The sequence below is a fragment of the Aspergillus melleus genome (assembly GCF_016097325.1).
Source record: "Aspergillus melleus strain CBS 546.65 chromosome Unknown contig3, whole genome shotgun sequence".
NCBI lineage: Eukaryota > Fungi > Ascomycota > Eurotiomycetes > Eurotiales > Aspergillaceae > Aspergillus > Aspergillus melleus.
Genome location: NW_025763372.1, coordinates 4176159 through 4195527, shown reverse-complemented (window position 1 = coordinate 4195527; position 19369 = coordinate 4176159). Strand labels below are relative to the sequence as shown.

The 19369-nt window shown below is 51.7% G+C and overlaps 9 protein-coding genes across 10 annotated transcripts; 4 read left to right on the top strand and 5 right to left on the bottom strand.

Annotated features, from left to right (window-relative positions):
* Positions 1-71: 71 nt before the first annotated feature.
* On the top strand, positions 72-624 carry LDX57_006547 (uncharacterized protein; the record flags this gene model as incomplete). The annotated part of the gene is made up of 2 exons (XM_046088259.1): positions 72-256; positions 324-624. 2 exons carry the CDS (start codon positions 72-74, stop codon positions 622-624), a joined length of 486 nt encoding a protein of 161 aa, XP_045944229.1.
* A 212-nt stretch (positions 625-836) lies between these two features.
* LDX57_006546 (uncharacterized protein) lies at positions 837-1835 on the top strand (the record flags this gene model as incomplete). Its single annotated transcript, XM_046088258.1, has 1 exon — positions 837-1835. One exon carries the CDS (start codon positions 837-839, stop codon positions 1833-1835), a length of 999 nt encoding a protein of 332 aa, XP_045944228.1.
* Positions 1836-2320: 485 nt separating this feature from the next.
* Positions 2321-3931, bottom strand: sec13. 2 transcript variants are annotated; one of them, XM_046088256.1, is made up of 6 exons: positions 3762-3931; positions 3652-3696; positions 3441-3556; positions 3350-3380; positions 2846-3255; positions 2321-2784 (listed from the first exon to the last, which is right to left on the bottom strand). In XM_046088256.1, exons 1-6 carry the CDS (start codon positions 3762-3764, stop codon positions 2460-2462), a joined length of 930 nt encoding a protein of 309 aa, XP_045944226.1. In that variant the 5' UTR covers positions 3765-3931; the 3' UTR covers positions 2321-2459. The 2 variants fall into 2 exon arrangements, with proteins under 2 accessions (XP_045944226.1, XP_045944227.1); XM_046088257.1 differs by having other exon boundaries at positions 3652-3931.
* A 391-nt stretch (positions 3932-4322) lies between these two features.
* On the top strand, positions 4323-5707 carry pex20 (the record flags this gene model as incomplete). Its single annotated transcript, XM_046088255.1, has 4 exons — positions 4323-4436; positions 4503-5315; positions 5421-5538; positions 5604-5707. 4 exons carry the CDS (start codon positions 4323-4325, stop codon positions 5705-5707), a joined length of 1149 nt encoding a protein of 382 aa, XP_045944225.1.
* A 610-nt stretch (positions 5708-6317) lies between these two features.
* Positions 6318-7075, top strand: LDX57_006543 (uncharacterized protein; the record flags this gene model as incomplete). Its single annotated transcript, XM_046088254.1, has 2 exons — positions 6318-6863; positions 7028-7075. 2 exons carry the CDS (start codon positions 6318-6320, stop codon positions 7073-7075), a joined length of 594 nt encoding a protein of 197 aa, XP_045944224.1.
* An 885-nt stretch (positions 7076-7960) lies between these two features.
* On the bottom strand, positions 7961-9870 carry SFH1 (putative RSC complex subunit Sfh1; the record flags this gene model as incomplete). The annotated part of the gene is made up of 4 exons (XM_046088253.1): positions 7961-8059; positions 8113-8197; positions 8270-9442; positions 9527-9870. The coding sequence occupies 4 exons, from the start codon at positions 9868-9870 to the stop codon at positions 7961-7963; spliced, it is 1701 nt and encodes a 566-aa protein (XP_045944223.1).
* Positions 9871-10636: 766 nt separating this feature from the next.
* LDX57_006541 (putative general stress response protein Whi2) lies at positions 10637-12766 on the bottom strand (the record flags this gene model as incomplete). Its single annotated transcript, XM_046088252.1, has 7 exons — positions 10637-10657; positions 10716-10980; positions 11040-11389; positions 11460-11595; positions 11649-11685; positions 11747-12336; positions 12753-12766. 7 exons carry the CDS (start codon positions 12764-12766, stop codon positions 10637-10639), a joined length of 1413 nt encoding a protein of 470 aa, XP_045944222.1.
* Positions 12767-12871: 105 nt separating this feature from the next.
* On the bottom strand, positions 12872-15642 carry LDX57_006540 (dipeptidyl-peptidase III). The gene is made up of 3 exons (XM_046088251.1): positions 15135-15642; positions 14169-15048; positions 12872-14118 (listed from the first exon to the last, which is right to left on the bottom strand). The coding sequence occupies exons 1-3, from the start codon at positions 15560-15562 to the stop codon at positions 13003-13005; spliced, it is 2424 nt and encodes an 807-aa protein (XP_045944221.1). The 5' UTR covers positions 15563-15642; the 3' UTR covers positions 12872-13002.
* On the bottom strand, positions 15638-19010 carry ppk32 (putative protein kinase Scy1). Its single transcript, XM_046088250.1, has 2 exons — positions 17345-19010; positions 15638-17294 (listed from the first exon to the last, which is right to left on the bottom strand). Exons 1-2 carry the CDS (start codon positions 18777-18779, stop codon positions 15994-15996), a joined length of 2736 nt encoding a protein of 911 aa, XP_045944220.1. The 5' UTR covers positions 18780-19010; the 3' UTR covers positions 15638-15993.
* Positions 19011-19369: the final 359 nt, after the last annotated feature.

The window sequence follows — 19369 nt, the reverse complement described above, 5'->3', positions numbered from 1 at the left end:
TCCCTGTTCAACTGTCTGAGGGGATGGAATGAGCGCGGATGTTGTGATAGAAGCAGAGGAACCTTAAAATCATGACGGAACATGATCCTTCGGACGCGAATGCCCCCTTGCTCTCGAACGATGCTGTCACTAGCCATTCGCATCAACATGATGACGATATCCATACCCCGGATTTGGAGCTAGGATACTCGGGAGGCTGGTTCATCTGGATCTTAACATTTTCAGCCGGGATTAGTGGACTTTTGTTTGGATATGAGTAAGTGTCACCGTCACCAGTTGAAGCTGCAATTTTACTTAGGTAGCTGACATTTATATCATTAAAGCACCGGGGTTATTTCGTCCACTCTCGTGTCCATTCACTCCGATCTATCTCATCGCCCCCTTAATACGTTGGACAAAAGCCTGATCACGTCTTGCACGAGCTTATTTGCATTGATTGCAAGCCCGGTTGCAGGAGTCATGGCCGACAGGCTCGGCCGTCGGAAAGTCATACTGGTTGCAGATGCACTGTTCGCGCTCGGTGCATTGTTACAGGCCGCTACCAGCGAAGTATCGGGCATGATAATTGGGAGGAGCATTGTTGGCTTGGCTGTCGGCGGTGCTAGCTTGGTGACTCCATTGTAGGTTTGGGCCCTTGTGCATCCTCTAGATGGAAGGAATATGCCCTGACCGGTTCTTTCTACAGGTATATATCTGAACTGGCACCACCGCATGCCCGAGGACGACTAGTTACGATCCTCTGCCTATTGATCACCGGGGGGCAAGTCATAGCCTATATCATTGGCTGGCTGTTCTCATCTGTACCTGGAGGCTGGCGTTGGATTGTCGGACTCGGAATGGTACCCGCAGTGCTGCAGCTTGGAATCGTACTTGTGCTACCAGAAACCCCACGCTGGTCAGCGCAAGCTGGGCTCGAAACCAATGCTATACGCTCTTTAATGAAGGTATATCAAGACCACCCATACAGAGAACGCGTCGCGAAGCAGGTTCTGCATGATATACAACGGGAAATAGCTGAACAAGAAGAGGAGCTGAATATCTACAACGATGCGCCTCAAATTCGCTCGCCTTGGATGCACAGCATGACGCAGCGTGCCCGTGATCTCTTTCTCACACCTGGAAACCGGAGAGCACTAACTATCGCCATGATGCTGCAAGGATTACAACAGCTATGCGGATTCAACAGTCTGATGTATTTTTCGGCAACTATATTCTCCCTTCTTTCATTCTCTTCACCCACACTCGCTGCACTATCAGTGGCCATGACCAACTTTGTTTTCACAATGCTCGCGTTTGTCTTCATTGATCGGATTGGCAGGCGCCGCATCCTCCTCTATTCCATTCCCTTCATGATAATTTCTCTTCTTGCCTGCGCATTAGCGTTTCCTTCTCTGGAACTGCCGAAAATGTCCGACCTCCAAGCAAGAACAGACAGCAATATTGCTGCCCAGGCTGGTTCCTTGCTACCAATGGTGGTCCTTCTTTGCTTTACAGTATACACAGCATCTTACGCATTTGGGCTCGGCAATGTTCCTTGGCAGCAATCTGAACTCTTCCCTCTCAATGTTCGCTCACTTGGGTCTTCAATTGCCACGGCGACAAACTGGGGTTCAAATTTTGTTGTCGGACTTACCTTTCTGCCTATGATGGAGCTTCTCTCTCCTGGTTGGACATTCGCAGTCTACGCAGTCATATGTATCATGGGCTGGTTCTGCGTGTGGTCAATCTACCCTGAACTCAATGGTCTTAGTCTCGAGGAGGTCAAATGGCTCCTTGCTGCCGGCTGGGGGCTAGATAAAGATCTTCCCAGGACTCAAGACACTCCGTCGAGGTGAGATGCACAGTATCATGGATTGAAATATATGCCGATTGAATCGGTCAAAGGTCTCCCAATGTACTTGTTGATTACGATCCCGGGAGGCTTGGTCCCAGCATGTGGTCGGTGGGAATGCTCCTGCTCAGTATCATCTCGACATCCCTGAAGAAATTAGCCCTCCCACCCCCTTATAATTCATTTCACCTCGGATATCTAAATCAAACTTACTTTGTCCACCGTCATCTCGGACCAAAGCCAAGTTAGTTGATCTTGTATATAAATATATATATATATATATAAATATCCTCGACCGCCAGCAAAGGTCCTGTTATGTTTATCCATATTTAAACGGCATATATAGGCTTGTGGCTCATGCCGCACAGTTAAATCCTGAATAATTGCCGGCCCCCCTCCAGACACCTGGGCCCTTTGCTATTCTATCGGTGGCCGCAGGAGTCTGTCAACATACACCACCATATGCTTTGCAAGAGAACGCGGCGCCTTGGAGGATACGGAATTATTCATACAAGCTAGACCACCCCTATCTTGAACATGAAAAATGGCTTTCGAAAGGGCAATTCTTATTTTTGAAGACACATAGCATGATCGGGAATGAAACTAAAGAGAAAAGAGCAAAAAAAGTCTACTCCTCAATGTCCTTTACCTTCTCCCATTGTCCCTTGAGGTTCTCTTTCCACAAGCTAACCTTATTGTCGCCTCCGCCTACGGCAAGAATATTTCCGCTGGGGCTCCAGCTGACTCTCCAGAGGACAGTGTCAAACTCGAGTTGCTGGCTAGTCCACTGGCCCGGGTTTGATGCGTCGGAAGTCCAGATCCGAACGGTTTTGTCTTGCGAAGCGGATGCGATGTAGGATTTGGACAGGATACTCGGCGACCAAGCAACGTCTCGAACCCAGTCCGAGTGACCCTCCAAGGTCTGAGTGAGGTTGTAGCTTTTTGTTTCCGGGCTGCAAAGAGGATGCTCATCAGCGCGGAAAATACGGGGGGAAACTGGCTTGGTACACGTACCTGTAGTCCCAGATCTTGAGTAGGTTATCACTACCGCCAGTGACAAATCTCCGCTGCTGGCCGGGTCCGGGATTTGAGCTGATCAAGCTGCCAGGAGACGTCGCAGGGGCCCAGCTGATCGAATTCACACCCATTCCATGAGCGTGGAAGATCTGGTGAGTCCAGCTGTTATCGCGGAATTCCAGAACACTGACGTGGCCGTCCGAGGAAGCGCAAGCAAGCAAGCATCCGCTCTCGTGGGGAGCCCAGGAGACCATGTTCACCGACGCGGTATGGAGAGAGAAGTCAAAAACTTTGGTCCAGGAGCTGCCGGCCACAGGGGAAGTCGAGTTTTGATGCTGTTCGCGCCAGATGAGCACCTTTCCATCGTACGAAGAAGAAGCCAGGATAGTGCCGAATTTAGGGTGGGCCTGCAGAATGCGACGGGAAGTTCAATCAGTAAATGCTTGCACCGCTGTAGAAGGCCGTCGAGCCGGATATAAAAAGGAGTAAGGGATTGCGCACCCATGCGACACACCACACAGCACCTTCGTGTCTGGTTCACTCAAGGTCAGCGACTGGAGGGGGAAGACACACATGGCGAAATGAGGCTCACCCTTTCAGTGTTTCAATTAGTCGGTGCGTCTCGCCTTCAATTTCGAATATCTTTATTGTCTTATCCGACGAGCATGTTGCCAATCGTCGACCGTAATAATCCAGACCAGCATCGTGCTATACCAGATGGTCAAATCAGTAAAAGGGGGATCGGTGCATCGGGGCGTATGATTGACGTCGGAGGTAAGTATATAGGCAAGACCTTAACATACAATCATATCATCATGTCCAGAATTCGAGATGACCTGAGCAGCCGCCTATCGACCTCGAGGGGAAAGGTTAACAATCCAGCGCTGACAGCCAATTGAAAGGAGAGCCGCACCATGTTTGCCCAATTGGAGGACCTCCTTGGGGGTGGAAATAGAAGATAGCAAAGTCTGAGCAAGTAAACAGAGAGGATGCAGCCCACAAGCCCAAGTTGCTCTTGTGCAATGGAGTGGAATGATTGAAGCAGGCGGTGGTGATCGAAGAGGAACGGACAGGCAGGCAACGAGCAGCGGCAAAACACCGCCAGCTTGTCTGTTTCGTTAGCGCAATCTTATCTTATCGGTCCGGTCACGTTGGGTCATGCCTGGCACGTGAGATAGACCTCGGTCGGCTTCGGTCGATTTACCCCACGGGTCTCTCTCTCTCTCTCTCTCTCTATCCTCTCCTGTCTTCCTCCCATTTGCCTTCATTTCTTCGCCATTCTTGTTCTTGCTGCGCAGAGTGTCCAACTTCTCCTCTAGCGTTCTCCCTTCCCCTTCGTTCCATTCTATGTGTCTATCCTGACAGTGTGTGCATCTCTTCCCCGCCCTCGTTCCTCGTCATCATGTCTTACATTATGTTCATACACTAATCTGCTCTCTCACTTGGAACTCACAGCTTGTGACATCTGACCATCATGAATGACTCACTATGTGGTCCATCGAATGCTCTTCAAAACTTCCAAAAGAATGCCTCTGTCGACAGAACTCTCCAACAGGATAGGTTGGTTTCGCGACAAGCGCATACACAGGTAAAGTCCTACTCGTAGCTTCCGAACAGCCGAGAACATCTCACACTCATACATTCGGCTCTGCAGGGTTTCCGTTCCCAAGCCCCCAGTCAAGGAGTTTTAGACCCCGAGTTCGCCGCCTTTGAGTCCAATTCAGCCGGCCCGTCAATTCCGAATTTACAGCATGCACCAGGTCCATTCGGTACTCATGCTCCACACCATGCGGTGTCCCATCCCGCAGATCATGGAAATTGGGCTGCAGACTTCCAACGATTGCAGCTGTCGGGGCCATCGCACACGTTCGATCAACGCACGGGTCCCCCCGCCGTTTCCCATCAGGGGTGGCAAAATGAGTTCATGAACCAACAGCAACAAGCCCCCCATATGCAGCAGCAACAGCCGCAGCACCAGCACCAGCATCCGCGATTCGCCCCAGGCCTCCAGTCGTTTTCACCGGGCTTTCCCCTGCACGCAACACCCATGAACTCTTTCCCCGCCGCGGAGACCATGGCCACCCAGCAACCGCCAGCAGAAACGTTTGATGAAACTGCGTTTGAAGCCGCGTTTGAGCAGGCCAGTGCGGACATGATGTCACAGAATGTCGAAGACACCCAGGCAAACAAGGAAGAAACTACCAACAAGACTGCTCAATCGGACACCCCCGTCGCAAATGAGCCCCACGAAGTCATTAGAATCGGATCGGACACCATCCCGCAGTCCAATAACGACGGTACGCAAGCGCGGGCCAACGATGCGGACGAGCTTGCTATGACCGCAGGGCATTTACTAGAGAGTGTCAGCCATGACCAAAGCCAGAAATTTCGAGAAAGTAACTTCCTTGCCTTGATGCGCCGTATTCGGGATCGCGAAGTCCATGTCGAAGGAGACGAATTCCGCGAAGTCAGTACCAGTTCGTGATTTATTGGGATTTCGACTGGCGTGGCACGAACGCTGGTATAATCGAATACTTGACACCGACTATTGTTTACGCTAATTAATATCCAGACTTTGCAGCCTTTACACCCTGGCGGCAAACACTATCCAGAAGGCCTGAAATCGAAGCAAGAACGAGCCACAGTCTCGACAGACCAACACAACTACGCTTTCGTAACAAACAACAGAGGTTAGCCCGGTGCAATAGTTTCGAAGAATAATAGAGACGCATGCTGACCATCCGAACTTATCTAGATACTGCGCGTGATTCTTCCGCTCGCCCCGTGGGCAATGGAATCAAGGAAGATGAGATGTTTGATGATAATACAACTTTGGCGTATGGCGATCGTTGGGCTTGAACAAATGTCTAGCTTGATACCCCCTTTTCTTTCTTTCTTTCTTTCTTTCTTTATCTCTTTCTTTATCTCTTTGTATTCTGTCCGTCCCCTACTTGTTTGTGCCAGGTTGAACATTGCCAAGGCGCAAGGATCGGAACCAAAAGCTTGTTCGGGGTTTGGAATGCGTTTGCTTTGCTTTGCTGGAAGGGCGTTCCGCTATTGACACGGCACGTGACTCTATTCAGACGAACGAGAACAATAGCAGTCAATAAGGGGGGTAGGCAGCATTGTGGCAAGGCAACGTTGCACTCGCCCTTCGCATTGGCCTCTTATTCCAATGGTCACGAACAAATGCCTCGGCGAGGTTGCCGTGTTGTGTTATCGGTTGATCATCCTATTGTCGTTGGTGACTAGTCTATTGATGCACTCTTCCTTGTGCTACTCTACCACTTCTATCTATAGGCAGACATTTTCTATGACCATGGATCGATTGTCCGGATTATTTCCTCCCTACATAGGTAGTCTAATACAAATATCGACTACCTCAATTCTCCCATCCATCTTACCACCACTCTTGGTACTCAATCCTGACAGCCTATTTAGCCATAGCTGAACGAACCAACCCCCCAAAATGATTCCACCATCGGACTCTATTCTCCATCACTCGCACAAGCTCTCCGAAGTACAGAACCCTGTACAGCCGGCACCACCGCCATACTCGAAGGCAACCCAACAGAACGACCCCCACGAGGACCTCGAGGGCGATGTGGCGAGTGACGAGCAAGAACAACCTCCCATTGCGACCTATATAGATTCATCCTTCAGCATCAAAGGGGATGAAAATTCCCTCGTCATCCCTTCCTCCTCTGCATCCCGACCCGCATCCGCCGTGTCTCCTGCACCTTCCGTCCCAACTGCAAGCGCCACAGGGCACGCAGCGCCGCCGCACCGTCGAGCCCGACTCGGGGACATGGCAGCCTCCATCGTCGCGGCGTTGCATCGGACGGGAGTCCTCGACGGAACGCGGACCCCCTCGGTCGAGGTCCACATCACCACGGGCATCAGGATCGAGGGCAACAGGAACATCATCTGCTCTGGCTTGGGGGCTAATCGGCCGCTCGTCGGCAGGCCAAACGCATCGGGGGAAGGAACATCCTCGAGGAAGCGATCTCAGTCCGTAAGTCTTTAGTTCCCTATCTCATTTCCTTCCTGATATCCCGTCGTTGTCTTTCGCCCGTAGAATAGCCGCCGATGAGACGACGAGCAAATGTTTCTCCCTCCTCTCTCGCCCCTCTCTCTCTCTCTTTCTTCCATATCATTACTAACCGCCGAAAATTATAGGATCCAACTGAGACCTCTGCATCTTTCAAACGCCACTGCTTAATGTGATTGTTGTCAAATACTCTTTCTCGGAAAGGAAGCAAGCAAGCAAGCATGCCCTAGAGCCCGAGAACAGACAATCTCTTCTCTTTCCATTCGTTTTACATGAATTCATCCACACCTTGGATAATCTATCCTGTTTTGCTTTCGTCTTTCTTGGTCGACATGTTCATCATTAATAAGAGTTGGGCCCCGGGGACGGATAATGTTGAGAATAGCCCTATAGAATGAAACAGCTCGTCGCTATATTAGTTTTGCTTGTTTCCGTTGCCACCAAAATATAGTTTGGTTTTTGAACCGAACAAAGAGCCCTGGAAAACGAATAGAAGACCTGCCCTGCCGTAAGATATATCGTTCACAGAACCTTCAACGCAGGTTCATGCGCAATATGTCCGATAAGATAGTAGGGGAAAAGAAACACCTTTATTTCAGCCCTTTCACACTAACTGCATCTAATCATACCTCCCATTCAAAACCATACATGTTCTCCATAAACAGCATAAGAAAGAAACAAAAAGAGAAATCCCCTCCTGTCAATCATTGTGATCAGTATACAGACCCATATAGCAAAACATGAATAATTTCAAGATTGAAGAGCCAGCAAAAACATTTGATGTGAAAGACAACTCATCGGTCGAGAGTACATTCGGTAGAGAAGGTTTTCTGCAAGGTTCAGGGAAGTACATTAAAAAAAAGACGAAAGAAATAAGAAAAGCAAAGAAAGAAAGAGAAAACCACATCAAATGCGCCGAGTATTGACTATAAGGGATTCATTAGAAATATCATGGCCATGTTTGAAAAAAGTACATGAACTGGGTCGAGCTGGAACAGGGCGAGTTGACCAGTGGATCGGTCAATCTCACTACTTCCAAAAGACGGAATAAGCCGCGGTGGTCACCGGCCAATCGGGATATCATGCCGGTGCAAATCCCTCGACCATTCCGGAGCAACCTTGTCTCGTTCATAGAGAAGACCGCAGTTGTGGCACAGTGTCTGGACAAAGGGTTAGAAAGAATGAAACTGCGACAAGTGTAAGAGATGCTTACCCTAGGACCGGAAGGCCCATCCCGGACAGCCCAGACCGCGGTGCCCCAGACCATACAGTTGCTGCATCGCCAGTTCTGACGTTCCCTAATGACAAAGAAAACAAACAAAGTCAGTCATACGGGACAGAGTAGCTTTAAAGAGGGGAGAAAGACATACCAATCAGAGAGTGTACCACCGCCGCCACCGTAGCCAGCCCCTGAGCCGGTATCCGGAGTTCCTCGCCCACCGGGGGTGCCTCCTCTCGCGCCTGGACTGATACTGCGGAAGCGTCGTTTTCGTTTGCTGCGCTCGCCTCGACCCAATGGGGTTTCGCTGTCAATGTCGAAATAGCCCCCACTGCCTTGTCGGGAAACTTCTGGAGTGATGCCGGTGGTAGATGAGAACCGAGCCGTCTCTCGCCGTAACCGGCGGATCTGTCGCTCGCGGTCACCTTCTCGCTTTTCGATCTCTTCTTTCGATAGCGTTTCCACCTTGGGCTCCCATTCGTCTCCAAGCCCTTCGGGGTCATATCGCCAGCCGGCCTCGGCGCCATTCGCCGCTTGATTGTCGATCTCGTTCCCGTATCCTCCCATACCGCTGATGAGCCCGCCACTTTCACAGACCTCCTTCTTGAGTTTCAAGACAGCCTCGTATATACCATGCGATATGGCACCAACCCATTCTCCACCCAACCCTAGGTCGGCACAAGTGATCTTGGCAAAGTCCTCGGCCATTCCGGGAGGGTGCAGCAATGACCATTCAAACTTGTCGGTGTACAATTTGTTCTGCAGGTTTATGTTCAGATTGATCATGCACCGATACGCATCATCGGGGTTTAGAAGGCTGTCGTTGATCAGGGCTTCCTTGGTGACCGTCACTGTATTGGTCCTGCTATCGGGGGTAGCCGCGTGTGTCAGAGCCGGGGTCATGGACACATCGCGCGACAGTCCATTCTGGGAGGCGGAGGGTGGCTTGTGCTGTGTACTCTGGAAAAGCGGATGCAGTGCAACTCCGGCAAATTCTTCTAATTGCTGACGGATTTGATTACTGATCGCCATGGTCATCGCCTGCGGACTGGGGAGATCCATGTCACGAACAAATCCGACAGCAAACTCCTCCGGGGTTGCGAGAGCTTCGTGAAGATTCCAGAGAAAGGTATCCTTGATACGATAGGCGGGCAGCGGCTCAGGTCGTCTATACCCAGGCAGCGTGAGATTGATCCCGGGGTCTATGGCCGTTCGCGGCAAGGGGAATGGCTCCAGCGGTTGATGCGCCGGTACTTCCAAATCAATTCGAATCGGTATGAGGGTTAACGGCAGCTGTGCTTGGATCTGTAGCTGGTCCGCGCAACTAGAGAAAACGGTCTGGATTAGTGCTCATTTCGCGAATATCAAGCCAGAGTCCGCAGTCGGACCAAGGGCAGTAAAAACATACGCAGGCCGTAGCATCCTCTTTATCATCCAATCCCGAAACACCCCTTGAACCTCGACTGGGGCATGGATCTCTTTCCCCAGCTTTTCCGCCAAGGGAACTTTATCAAAAGTCGACTCTTCTCGTCGGAGGCTTCTCAGACCGGTGGGCCGCCGAGGCCCCTCGCTGTCATCAAAATCATCATCATCATAACCGTCTTCGGCGTAGTTGATGGCAGCGGTTCCGCGTTTCGTCGTGCGCGGCGTAGGGCCGACTTGAGTGGGAGGGTTGATAGGAGTGAGAAGCGCGTTCCCATATTGGCGCACCCGCGGGGGGTAAGATGTGATATAGCCTCTAAGAGGGGACATGTTGGCTGGTTAGGTAGACAGGAACATGTCCCTTCCAGCGCTGGTTGAGGAGCTTCAATTTGCGAACAAAATAAATGGATAGATGGGGGCGTTCGACGGGATGGATGAAAGGGTGAATAACAGAATGCGAAATTTGAGCGACCGAGGGGATGACACGCGGGTCAGAAGTGAATGCGCCTTGTCTTATTGGAAGCGTCGACCTCGAAAAAAGTAGACAAATCCCGAGCGACGTTTGGAGCAAGCACGAATCCAGCCCAAGCGCCTCTGACGGTGATCGCGGTCGGTCGAGCTCCGCCTTTTTCTGCTTCTTCGCGTTTTCCCAGCGCCGCTTGCACTAGTCCTGTTCCAGCCATAACGTCACGTGATGAACGACCACTGGCATGCCTCGGCCTGCAGGCATTACAGACTATGTCCACCGGGGGAAATGAACAAACGAAATACTATGCCAGAAGCGGTGATATATATACTAACAACCACTTAGAGAGTCAATGCTAATTTATAAACAGAATGATTCGAGCACCAATAATTGAATACGCCATTCCCCTTTTGCCTGCATCGGAAGATTCGCAAGGAGTAAACCGGGATATCGTCAGTAACGCAAAAGATCGACTGAAAAGAACCTTGAAGGAAGAGATGTGCTGCAGTGCTATGTGTCTAGCATCGGCCAAGGGTGGATCGGAAATGCGAGAACGGCGCGAGAAAGAGTAGATCGATGGGAACAAAAGCGCAAACAGTAAACAAGAAAGACTCCAAATCAATCCTATGGCTATCGGAGCCCAATAACACTCTGCCAAAGCGAATGGTTAGCTTGCTCGGATGCCTGGGTATAGACGCAGTTCTCTTACCATCTCCAAAGTCCATACTCTCCGGATCCATATCTTGACCTTGCCCTCGATGCCATCCACATTTTCCAGCTCGATTCCTTCCCACCAGCATCTCCTTGCTGGTTTCCTCCAGAAAAGCAGGAGCTTTTGTGCCATACCCACTGCGTTATTGTTGGACAGATCCCCCCGAATGTCGGTACGAAGTTTAGCCAGCGCCAGACTACAAATCACCGCCTTATTGGGTTCGGGAGCACGATGGCCCCAGCGATCGTCACGGTCAAAACCACTGGTAAACATTAGCATGATGTAAGCCTCGTTCACCTTGTCGGAAGAGACTAGGCTTACCCTGCTGTAAGCATCTCGATTAGGTGCTGTTCAGTCGACCCAACCTCGTCGCTTTTCCGTAGACCGGAGAATATACCGTCCTGTTTCAACAGGGCTTTGGCTGCCGCACGCTTGACCTCCATCATCTCTGCGTGGTCGATCTCAGGGCGGGGCGGTATCGCGTAGAAATCGAGGTCTTCGCGCAAGACGATGATCCCGGCCCGGTCCTGTAGCATGTCTCTGGCAGACCCTTGCATCGAATCCGACATGTCTAGGTCTGGCGAGGTCGATGCGGACGGCGAGGACGACGGTATTGATTGGGCGACGGAGCGAAAGAAGTCCAGCATGTATTGAAGTGAGGCGGGATCATACTAGCGATAATCTTGATTAGACATGGTCGATAGGGGAGACGATTCAGACAGGATTCCAGTGGTAGCTTACGTCAACGGGGTAGATGTCGCCTTCATGGAAAGTGCCCATATGCCCATCAGGAAGCAGACCGTTCGGGAAAAGGGAGAGAAGAACGAATTCTGGCAGCGTCAAGAGTTCATCTCGAGAAAGCGTGAACCGCGTCCCTCTGTAATCATATTAGAACAGCGCAAATATAGAAACGGCAGAGAAAGTCCTTACCGCAAATCCAGAGTAATGTGCTCGTCTCCGCCGATATCTATTCGTAAGGCGATTGTCAGTTGGCCAGAACATTTTCTCAAAGAACAAAAGTATCGCACCTCCCAAAGTATTGATCGGGGGCCCTCCGGCCTGCTGCACCTGAGTAATGATACTCGACGCGCCTCCTGCTGCAGCCATCACGTATGTAAATGATTCGATGGGGCTAGAACCTTCGGTGTACGGAGGAGGGGGCTCTCCGTCGTCTGCTGCTTTGCCTGGGGAATCTCCCTTGGAATCGGAACTGAAAGAAGCTTTGGTCTCTGCGACTAGAGATGCGGAGGACGGGTCCGGTTCTAAAGGTGCTTCCTCGTCGGATGGCGGAGAAGCTAGCCGGGGCTGAGGAGCTGGTTCCTTGGCGCGATTGGGATCGGTCGCAGGGGGGAAGATCAAGGACGAGAATGGTGGGGGACGGGACGAATGAAGGCTAGAGGAAGAAGCCTCAGAGGACGGGGAATGCGGCGGCGGCGCGGTATAGAAGTCGTCGTCCTCCACTGCGGAGTCCGTCTGATGATGCGGCCGCGCCGTGGGAGGCGAGCCAGGGGTACTTCGATGCCACGACAAGGTGTCGGGGGTTGTCTCGAATCCGCTGCGAGCGCGTATGGCCGAGAACTCCTGTTGGAGGTCCGCAGTGTTCAGCTGCGAGTGTCGTCTAGGTGATCGGAAGAGACCTAGACTCCGGGCTCCTTTGGGTCGATCAGATGGCTAGCTATCGGTGATCTCTCCAAGTAATTCCAGGGTTGATTAAAACATGAGATAGAGACCTGCAAGAGGTATATCAAAGCCGACTGCGACTTGAATAGCGGGGAAATGCGGCGGCCTCGGGAAAGAGGGAGTTGATGGAGCGAACAAACAGGTAGGCAAGAGCGATGAAAGAGGAGAAGAAGAGGATGGAAGGAAGCGCTTAGAGAAACATTGGCGGCGGGCGACTTTCGATGCGGGAAGCTTTGGAGTTAACGTCGGCTAGTGGTATTATTGTCCCTCCCTCTTACCGTATCGGCTTTCTCTCTCTCTCTCTTCCTTTTCCTCTTCCTTCCTTTCTTCCTCTCTCGCTCTCTATCTACAAACATTATTTGTTCCATCCCTCCCCCTTTACCCCTAACCCGCCCAGGACCCTTATTCGCATGGAAACAGCCCTGGAAAGGTCGACCGTCAAATTCTACGCCTGCAGCATCCTCCAGAAGACAGTGGGGTTTGGAGAACTTGATTGATAGATATTTTTGTGCAATAGCTAAATTGTTCATTTATTCTCAAAACGTTCGACCGACAGAAGGCGCTCCCTGCCTTCGCAACGGGGCCTAGGTTCCTCCGGTCCAATCTAGACATTACGCTCGGCAAAGCTTTGGATCAGGCCTTCAATGGTCGGCTCGTATTCCTTCAGCGTGACCTCATCGCCATTCAGAATAGTATTGCCCTGCACGAAGACCTTGCGTGGAATCTTATTCTTCAGGACGATATCCCGAACCTTGGTGCCCCACCACTCATCGACCGAGGTGATATCATCGTAGAGCTTCTTGCCCGCTTCAACGTCGGCAGTACTCTTGTAGACGTGCAGCTTTTGGAGGTATTTCTCCACGGCGGGCCTTCCATGGCTCAAGATCTTAGACCGGTCGAGATGAATTTCTAAGTCCGAAAGATCATCCTTGCTATGAGAAAGCCGGACGAAATCGCCACCCGCCTCGAGGAAAGTTCGCAAGATGCTGTAACGGGCCTGCATGTGCGCCTGTCCCCATTTTTGCGTCTTCGGATCCCAGAACTCCAGCGCGACCAATCCAGCGCGTGCCATCTGAAGATAGGCCACGAAAAGGACGTCGCCGGCCTCGTTCGTAAGGTTCTCAGTTCCATCCCCAAAGCCAAAGATCTTCAAGATGTCGAAATCACAGCTCAACGCCATCGCGACACATTCCGCGCGGCACTCTTCGTAGGACGAGGCAATGGCTCCGAAAACGGAACTCCAGGTCTGACCCGGCTTGTACCAAGTAGACACCGGTTTGTTTGTGACGGGGCTCACAGGAGGGTTTGAGACATCGAAGTTGTACTCTCCCGGAGCGGTTTCCTGGAGCAACTTGCCCGTGCCATGGCCCAGAAGCTCATGGATACCAACCTGGACTTCGAACGCGGGATCGCGGCATTTGCGATACACCTCCAAATCTTTATCGGCAATAAAAGGGACCGGCTCGTTAGGAGCCTTGGCCCCGAGAACGTTGCCGAGGGACACGTTCTTGAAGCCCAAGTTCTGGCGAATATCATCGTAGTTTGGGAGGTTGATACCAGCGGGGATACCGGACGATTGGAAGCTCAGGACCTCAAGGGAGGTGAAGTCTGGGCTGAGGAACTTATCCTTTTCGAAGTCATCGCCCCATGGGAGCTTGGGGATCATGGTCTCGGCACTGTCAACAAGCTTTCCGAAGGCTCTCGTGCGCTCCATGTTGACCTATTCGAGTTAATATTAACACCGCTCACATGAACATGGTGCTTACTTACCAGAGCAACAAATCCCTCCCACTCGCCTCTTACACCGTGAGGGTCCCTATATGTCTCGACGAATCCAATGTTTGTTTCCAGAGCGGGCTTCTGGTCCTTCACCCAAATCCGCTGACTCTCTTTGAATGCTTCGATCGATCCTGCGCCGAACGAACGCGCATACGCGTCCAACATCCGCTTCTGGTTGTCGTTTGCTGCATTGAGTCCTGCGAGCTTGATGCAGTGGGCAATCTTCGCCATCTGTTCCAAGTGATCTCCAAAGACAAGACGAAGCTTCTTTCCTTGCAACTCTCCGCTCAGGTCGAAGGAGTCAACATCGCCAAGATCCCTGTCCCGGGCTGGGGGCGAAGTGACTCCCGAGGCAATCAGTAGCTCGAAGTCGCCGGAGGCGGTCTTCCTTAACCGCGTATTCTCCAGGGGCAATCCCTTCTGCTCCATGATGTCGCCAATGGCTGTGATTTCATCCTTGGTGATAGACGGCGAGTCGGGGTAGTAGGTTGTCATATGCTTGCCTTCCGGGTAGCCGAGATGCATGAGCGATTGTTCCTGGGTTTCATAGATGCCACCTCCGACGCTGCTTGCCTTCTCAAAGGCAGCCTTGGCTTCCGGGGTGATCGAAGCCAATGCTTCGAGAGCTTCCAAAGGCAATCGGGGAATGAACTTCGAGTCACCGAATCCTTTGTAATTGCCGCAGTTCCCAAGGAACTGGCCAGCATATTCCAAGAAGAACCGGACATTTTCGTCACTCACCCCGGTCTTACGGGCAAGCTCAGGCCAATTTCCATCACAAGCGCGGTGCAAAGAGATGATGAGGTCGTAGATAGGTTCGGACTCGGGAGAGACTTGACGTAGAGTTATGCGAGTGCCTTCGAAAGCAGCTCTAGAATGAGGTTAAAGTTCGGTTTTGCGTTAGCTAGCTAGACTAAACCGGAGGGCGCGAAGATGGTTGGAAAATGGGGAGCGAACCGGCTCATGTAATGTGCGTATTTCCTTAGCTTCGCATCCTTCAGACTTTCGAAGTGAGATTTAACTTCCAGGCGGACTACCGTAGGCGGGGAATCAGCCAGGTAATGCTGTTTAATCGAGGCATCCATGGTTAGGTCTTTATGGGAGGTGATGGAACTGTTGTTGATAGGAGATGAAGAGTAGGCACGTTGGGTGTGACGTAGAGAGCAGAGACGACTGAGGGGTAAAGAGTCCGAGGGGCGGTGGAGCGAGACAGAAACAGGCCCCGACGGCAAGCGCCTCAAAGCGCGAAGGGCGAGCATCGTGGAGTGTCTCGACTCTCGACTCTCGACTTGACTCCTTACCTCGACGTCGGCCCGCGAGGCGAGCTTCGCGTCTCTTCGCCCGGTGTTCTTGCGCATGGATTGCTTGGCAAGAGTGGAGACCATTATTTCCCATGTATGGGCATTAGGTTACGACCTGTCTAGTCCTCAGCATTGCAGACTATATATTCCTTGAACTCGGTTTTCCCTCGGCCAAAATGTGTTCATGTTTGGTAGACTAGGTATGCCGGATTCATGGTCGTTCCCGGGTTGAATCCAATAGATATATAAGATATACAGTCAGGAAAATTTGCACGCTTCGTGGGATAGTTATAAACAGGAGAGAGAACTTTTGCATGATATTCAAATTGTGCTCAAACAGAATGGGATATAAAGCATGGTCAGTAGATAGATGCATATTCAAAGATGCCGAGCTCTTAGATTAGAGCAAAGGTTCCTGCATGTGAAATATCGCGAAGCAAGAAAATTTGATCAAAAACCTTAACAAAGCTTCTTCGTTCAATCCATCAGTTTCCTCCCCCTTCCATAGTAAGCTTTCATAGCAAGCTTTCATATTTTTCGAGCCCCTGTCTTTGAGGCGCCTGTGCTTGCGGTGCACTGGTTTGCAGGAACGAATTAGACGTCGTGCTCCCACCGAAGGGGGGTCTTCCGGAATTTGCCAGTCCACTTGTGAATGGCGGAGATGTCGTTTGTGATGACGGCGGGGGAGGGATTGAGAACGCAGAGTAGTTAGGGGCCACAGGCTGTGAGATCGATCCGGACATGGAGTTGCCGGTTGTCTTCATGCTAGCCAGTGAGCCTAGGGAGGGTGACAGCTGATTGGGAGATTGGCTGTTCGAAGGAGGGGGCATGTTCCATAAATTAGACGACGATGGCTGCAAGACAGGAAATGTTGGTGGGTTGGGTGATTTCTGTTTGGACGAGGCCGGCTCCAACGATGGGAAGGTGCTCAGGTTGTAGTCCGGGGTAATAGAGCGCACGTTAAAATTGGATAGCTTCGAAGGAGTGTCAGCTCTACCAATTGTACCAGCAGTATTGGATGGCCAGGGAGTAGTTGCAGTTGCAGGCTGTGGAGTAGGCTTTTGCGTGGCTGGCGTTCCGGAAACGAGATCGCCCCAGGAGTTCGTATCTTGGTCGGCCGGGGCGGTTTGTCCTCGTCCGAGGACAAGCCGCTCGAAGTTATCTCGCGTGGAATCTGTATCAACCTGCAAATTATGGGAAGCTTTCGAAGAGCTGTCGGCACCGTTTTGGAACCCGCCTGATCCCCCTCCCGAAGAGAGCTCCTGAAGTTTCTTTGTCTGCTCGCGCTCGATTTTCGAGGAAATGGTTTTTATCTGAGCCATGAATTCCCCAAATTGGCGCAGGTCCAGGAGGGGCCCCAGACTGAAGCTCCACAGGACCGGAAGAACTTCCAATGCTAAAAAGTCGGTGTCCGCAATCGTGCCGACCTGACGGAACACGTTCAAGGCCGCCATCATGACAGCCGGTTCTTTCGTCTTGATTGCCTTCAACGACGGTACGAGCTTTTCCTGGATCGTGTACTTGTCCAGAATGGAAGACTTGACCGATTTGTCCTTCTGGGCCGTGCCAGACAAATCATCCTCGATCGTTACCTCCCTCACAGAGCCGCCGCAAAGCACAGTGAATGCATCCAAACAGCGAACCTTGATGGCAAGACTGCTTGTACGGCTGAATGTCGCAGCAATCGGTGGAAACACCTCGTTCTTCACCGTGCTGAAGTCCAGGGTAGGCAGAATGACAGGAAGGCATCGGATTGCACCATCCGCCAAAGAATGAGTAGGCGAGTCCAAGCCCAGTCGTACCAAGGGAAGGATGTCTGAACGATTAGCACGTTAAATTAGAGTTGCAATGAAAGGAAAGACCAACCTTCTTTGAAATCTTTGCCAGAGCAATTCTCCGCTAGAACCTTCATATTATCGAGCACGACCATAAGACCAGCATCTCTTTTTGAATCACGGTCGTTACTGGATTTTCCAGTTGGAAATACCTCCTTGAGCCGAGGTACCACCTTCTCCGGGAGTACTCGTCGTGCATTAGGGATGCGCTTGAGGATGGCGAATACATTCTGCAAGATGAGAGACAGCAGCTCCCGGTCTTTCATCTCTTCCAGGAGTGCGCCAAGAACCTTTCTCTCCAGGACCGAGACTGGAAACTCGGGTAGTACGCGCTGTAGCCCACGCATAAACTGCGACTTCTCGTTGGGATTCTTCGCGGGCAACGACTCCAAGAAGCGTATCGTTGATACCAGAATATTATCAAAATATTGAGACTGTTGGAATCCGCGCACATTCAGACGCTGAGCGGGGCGTCTGGTAATCAGTCTAGGCAGCACGTGGGCAAGAAGATCTCTCGGAATAACACCGGAGCTGAGGAAATTGTTGCCCTGTGATGGAGTGGTAGATGGGGAGCTGAGCAGTTTCTTATATGTAGATGCATTGGAGTGGGTTTGCAGCGGGGACGCATGAGGCGAATTATAGAGAGCGATGATGATAAGCCCCAAGGAGAACAGGTCGGCAGCCGGGGTCACATTGGAATCCAGTACGAAGTCCGGAGACGTGTAATCCAGGTTGAGCTGAACTGACGCCGGGAGACGGGGATCCTGGTAGAGGACTTCCGACAACGCAAGCGGTGGCAGTGAAGAGCGAGTCTCCGAAGAGTCGTGAGGACCCGCGAAGCCAAGGCCAGAGATCTTCCAGTCGGATTTGGCATTGATATAGATGGCCTCGGGGTTTAGGTTCCCATGGACGAGGCCAGCCGACTCATGGAGAAACTCCAAGCCTTTGGCCACCTGCAGCAGCCCCTTTTGCACCTCAAGCTCATCGATTTCGAGGTCTCTCCTCCTTCGCGTCCCATCGGGCTCTTCCACCATGTAGCGCGTCGACCTGGTGGCACCTCGTGAAGAACTCTCTTGGATGTCTTTATCTTGCAGAAGCCCTGCGAGAGAGGCGGTTATTTGTTCGGTAGCAAACATGAGCCCACCATTGCGAGTTTCTTCTACGGGTTCCAGGACTTGAAGCACAGAGGGATGTCTGAGTCGGGCCAGATTGCCAGCTTCCCGCTTCAGGCGCTCAACAACATCCTCCTGCAGTTTCTTTGTGGAGGAGCTGGAGCTTTTCCCCAGCCCACTGGACCGCAGGTCAAGTGTTTTCTTGTCAAAGATGAAGATAGATGCTGTGGTACCAGTGGACTTTTTCTTCCCGTCATGAATCTTCCAGGGCCCCGAAACCACGGTGGCATGAGGAGAGATCTGGTAGTTCGCCGAGATGTTCGAACTCAGAGACTTCAGCGCCGAGGAGAACATGTTTCCTTCCTGCAGTCACACACGATCTACTAAGAATAATCCAAGGCAAATATGCGAATCAATTGCTCATCGCATCCACCGCAATCGCATGTGAGGCCGTCTCGGCAAGCTGCAGCTTAGAAATTGGAGTACGACCAGAGAACTGGACAAAAAAGGGAGTGACGAGGAGGGAGAGGGGAAAGAAGGAAGAAGGTGGAAGAGTGGGTGGGTTCCACCGGGGCCAGCTCTATACACGGGGATGCTTATTTTGCGATGAACTCGAGTCCCTCCACCTCATGCATCTCCCCCGTCACGTGAAAGGGGCCAGCCCGATGCCCCAAAGAAGAGCATCTCTCACCGCCTGCCCCATCGGCCGCCCCCATCCGAGGTCGGCCTTCCTGCTTCCATCAGGGCAGCTCTTCTCTTTGTTCTGACCGGATAATCGGCTTATTGAGCTGCCAGTCAAGTTGATGAGAAATGAATCGATTGACTCTTCTTTTGTGAGTCAGAATTGAAGGTCTGTTGTAGGAAGGTTGACCAGGCTCTGATTGGCTCGCCGTGCTAGATCGGCTATCGGCTCGTCCGGAGTTGTCTCCGGGGTCCGTGGAAAA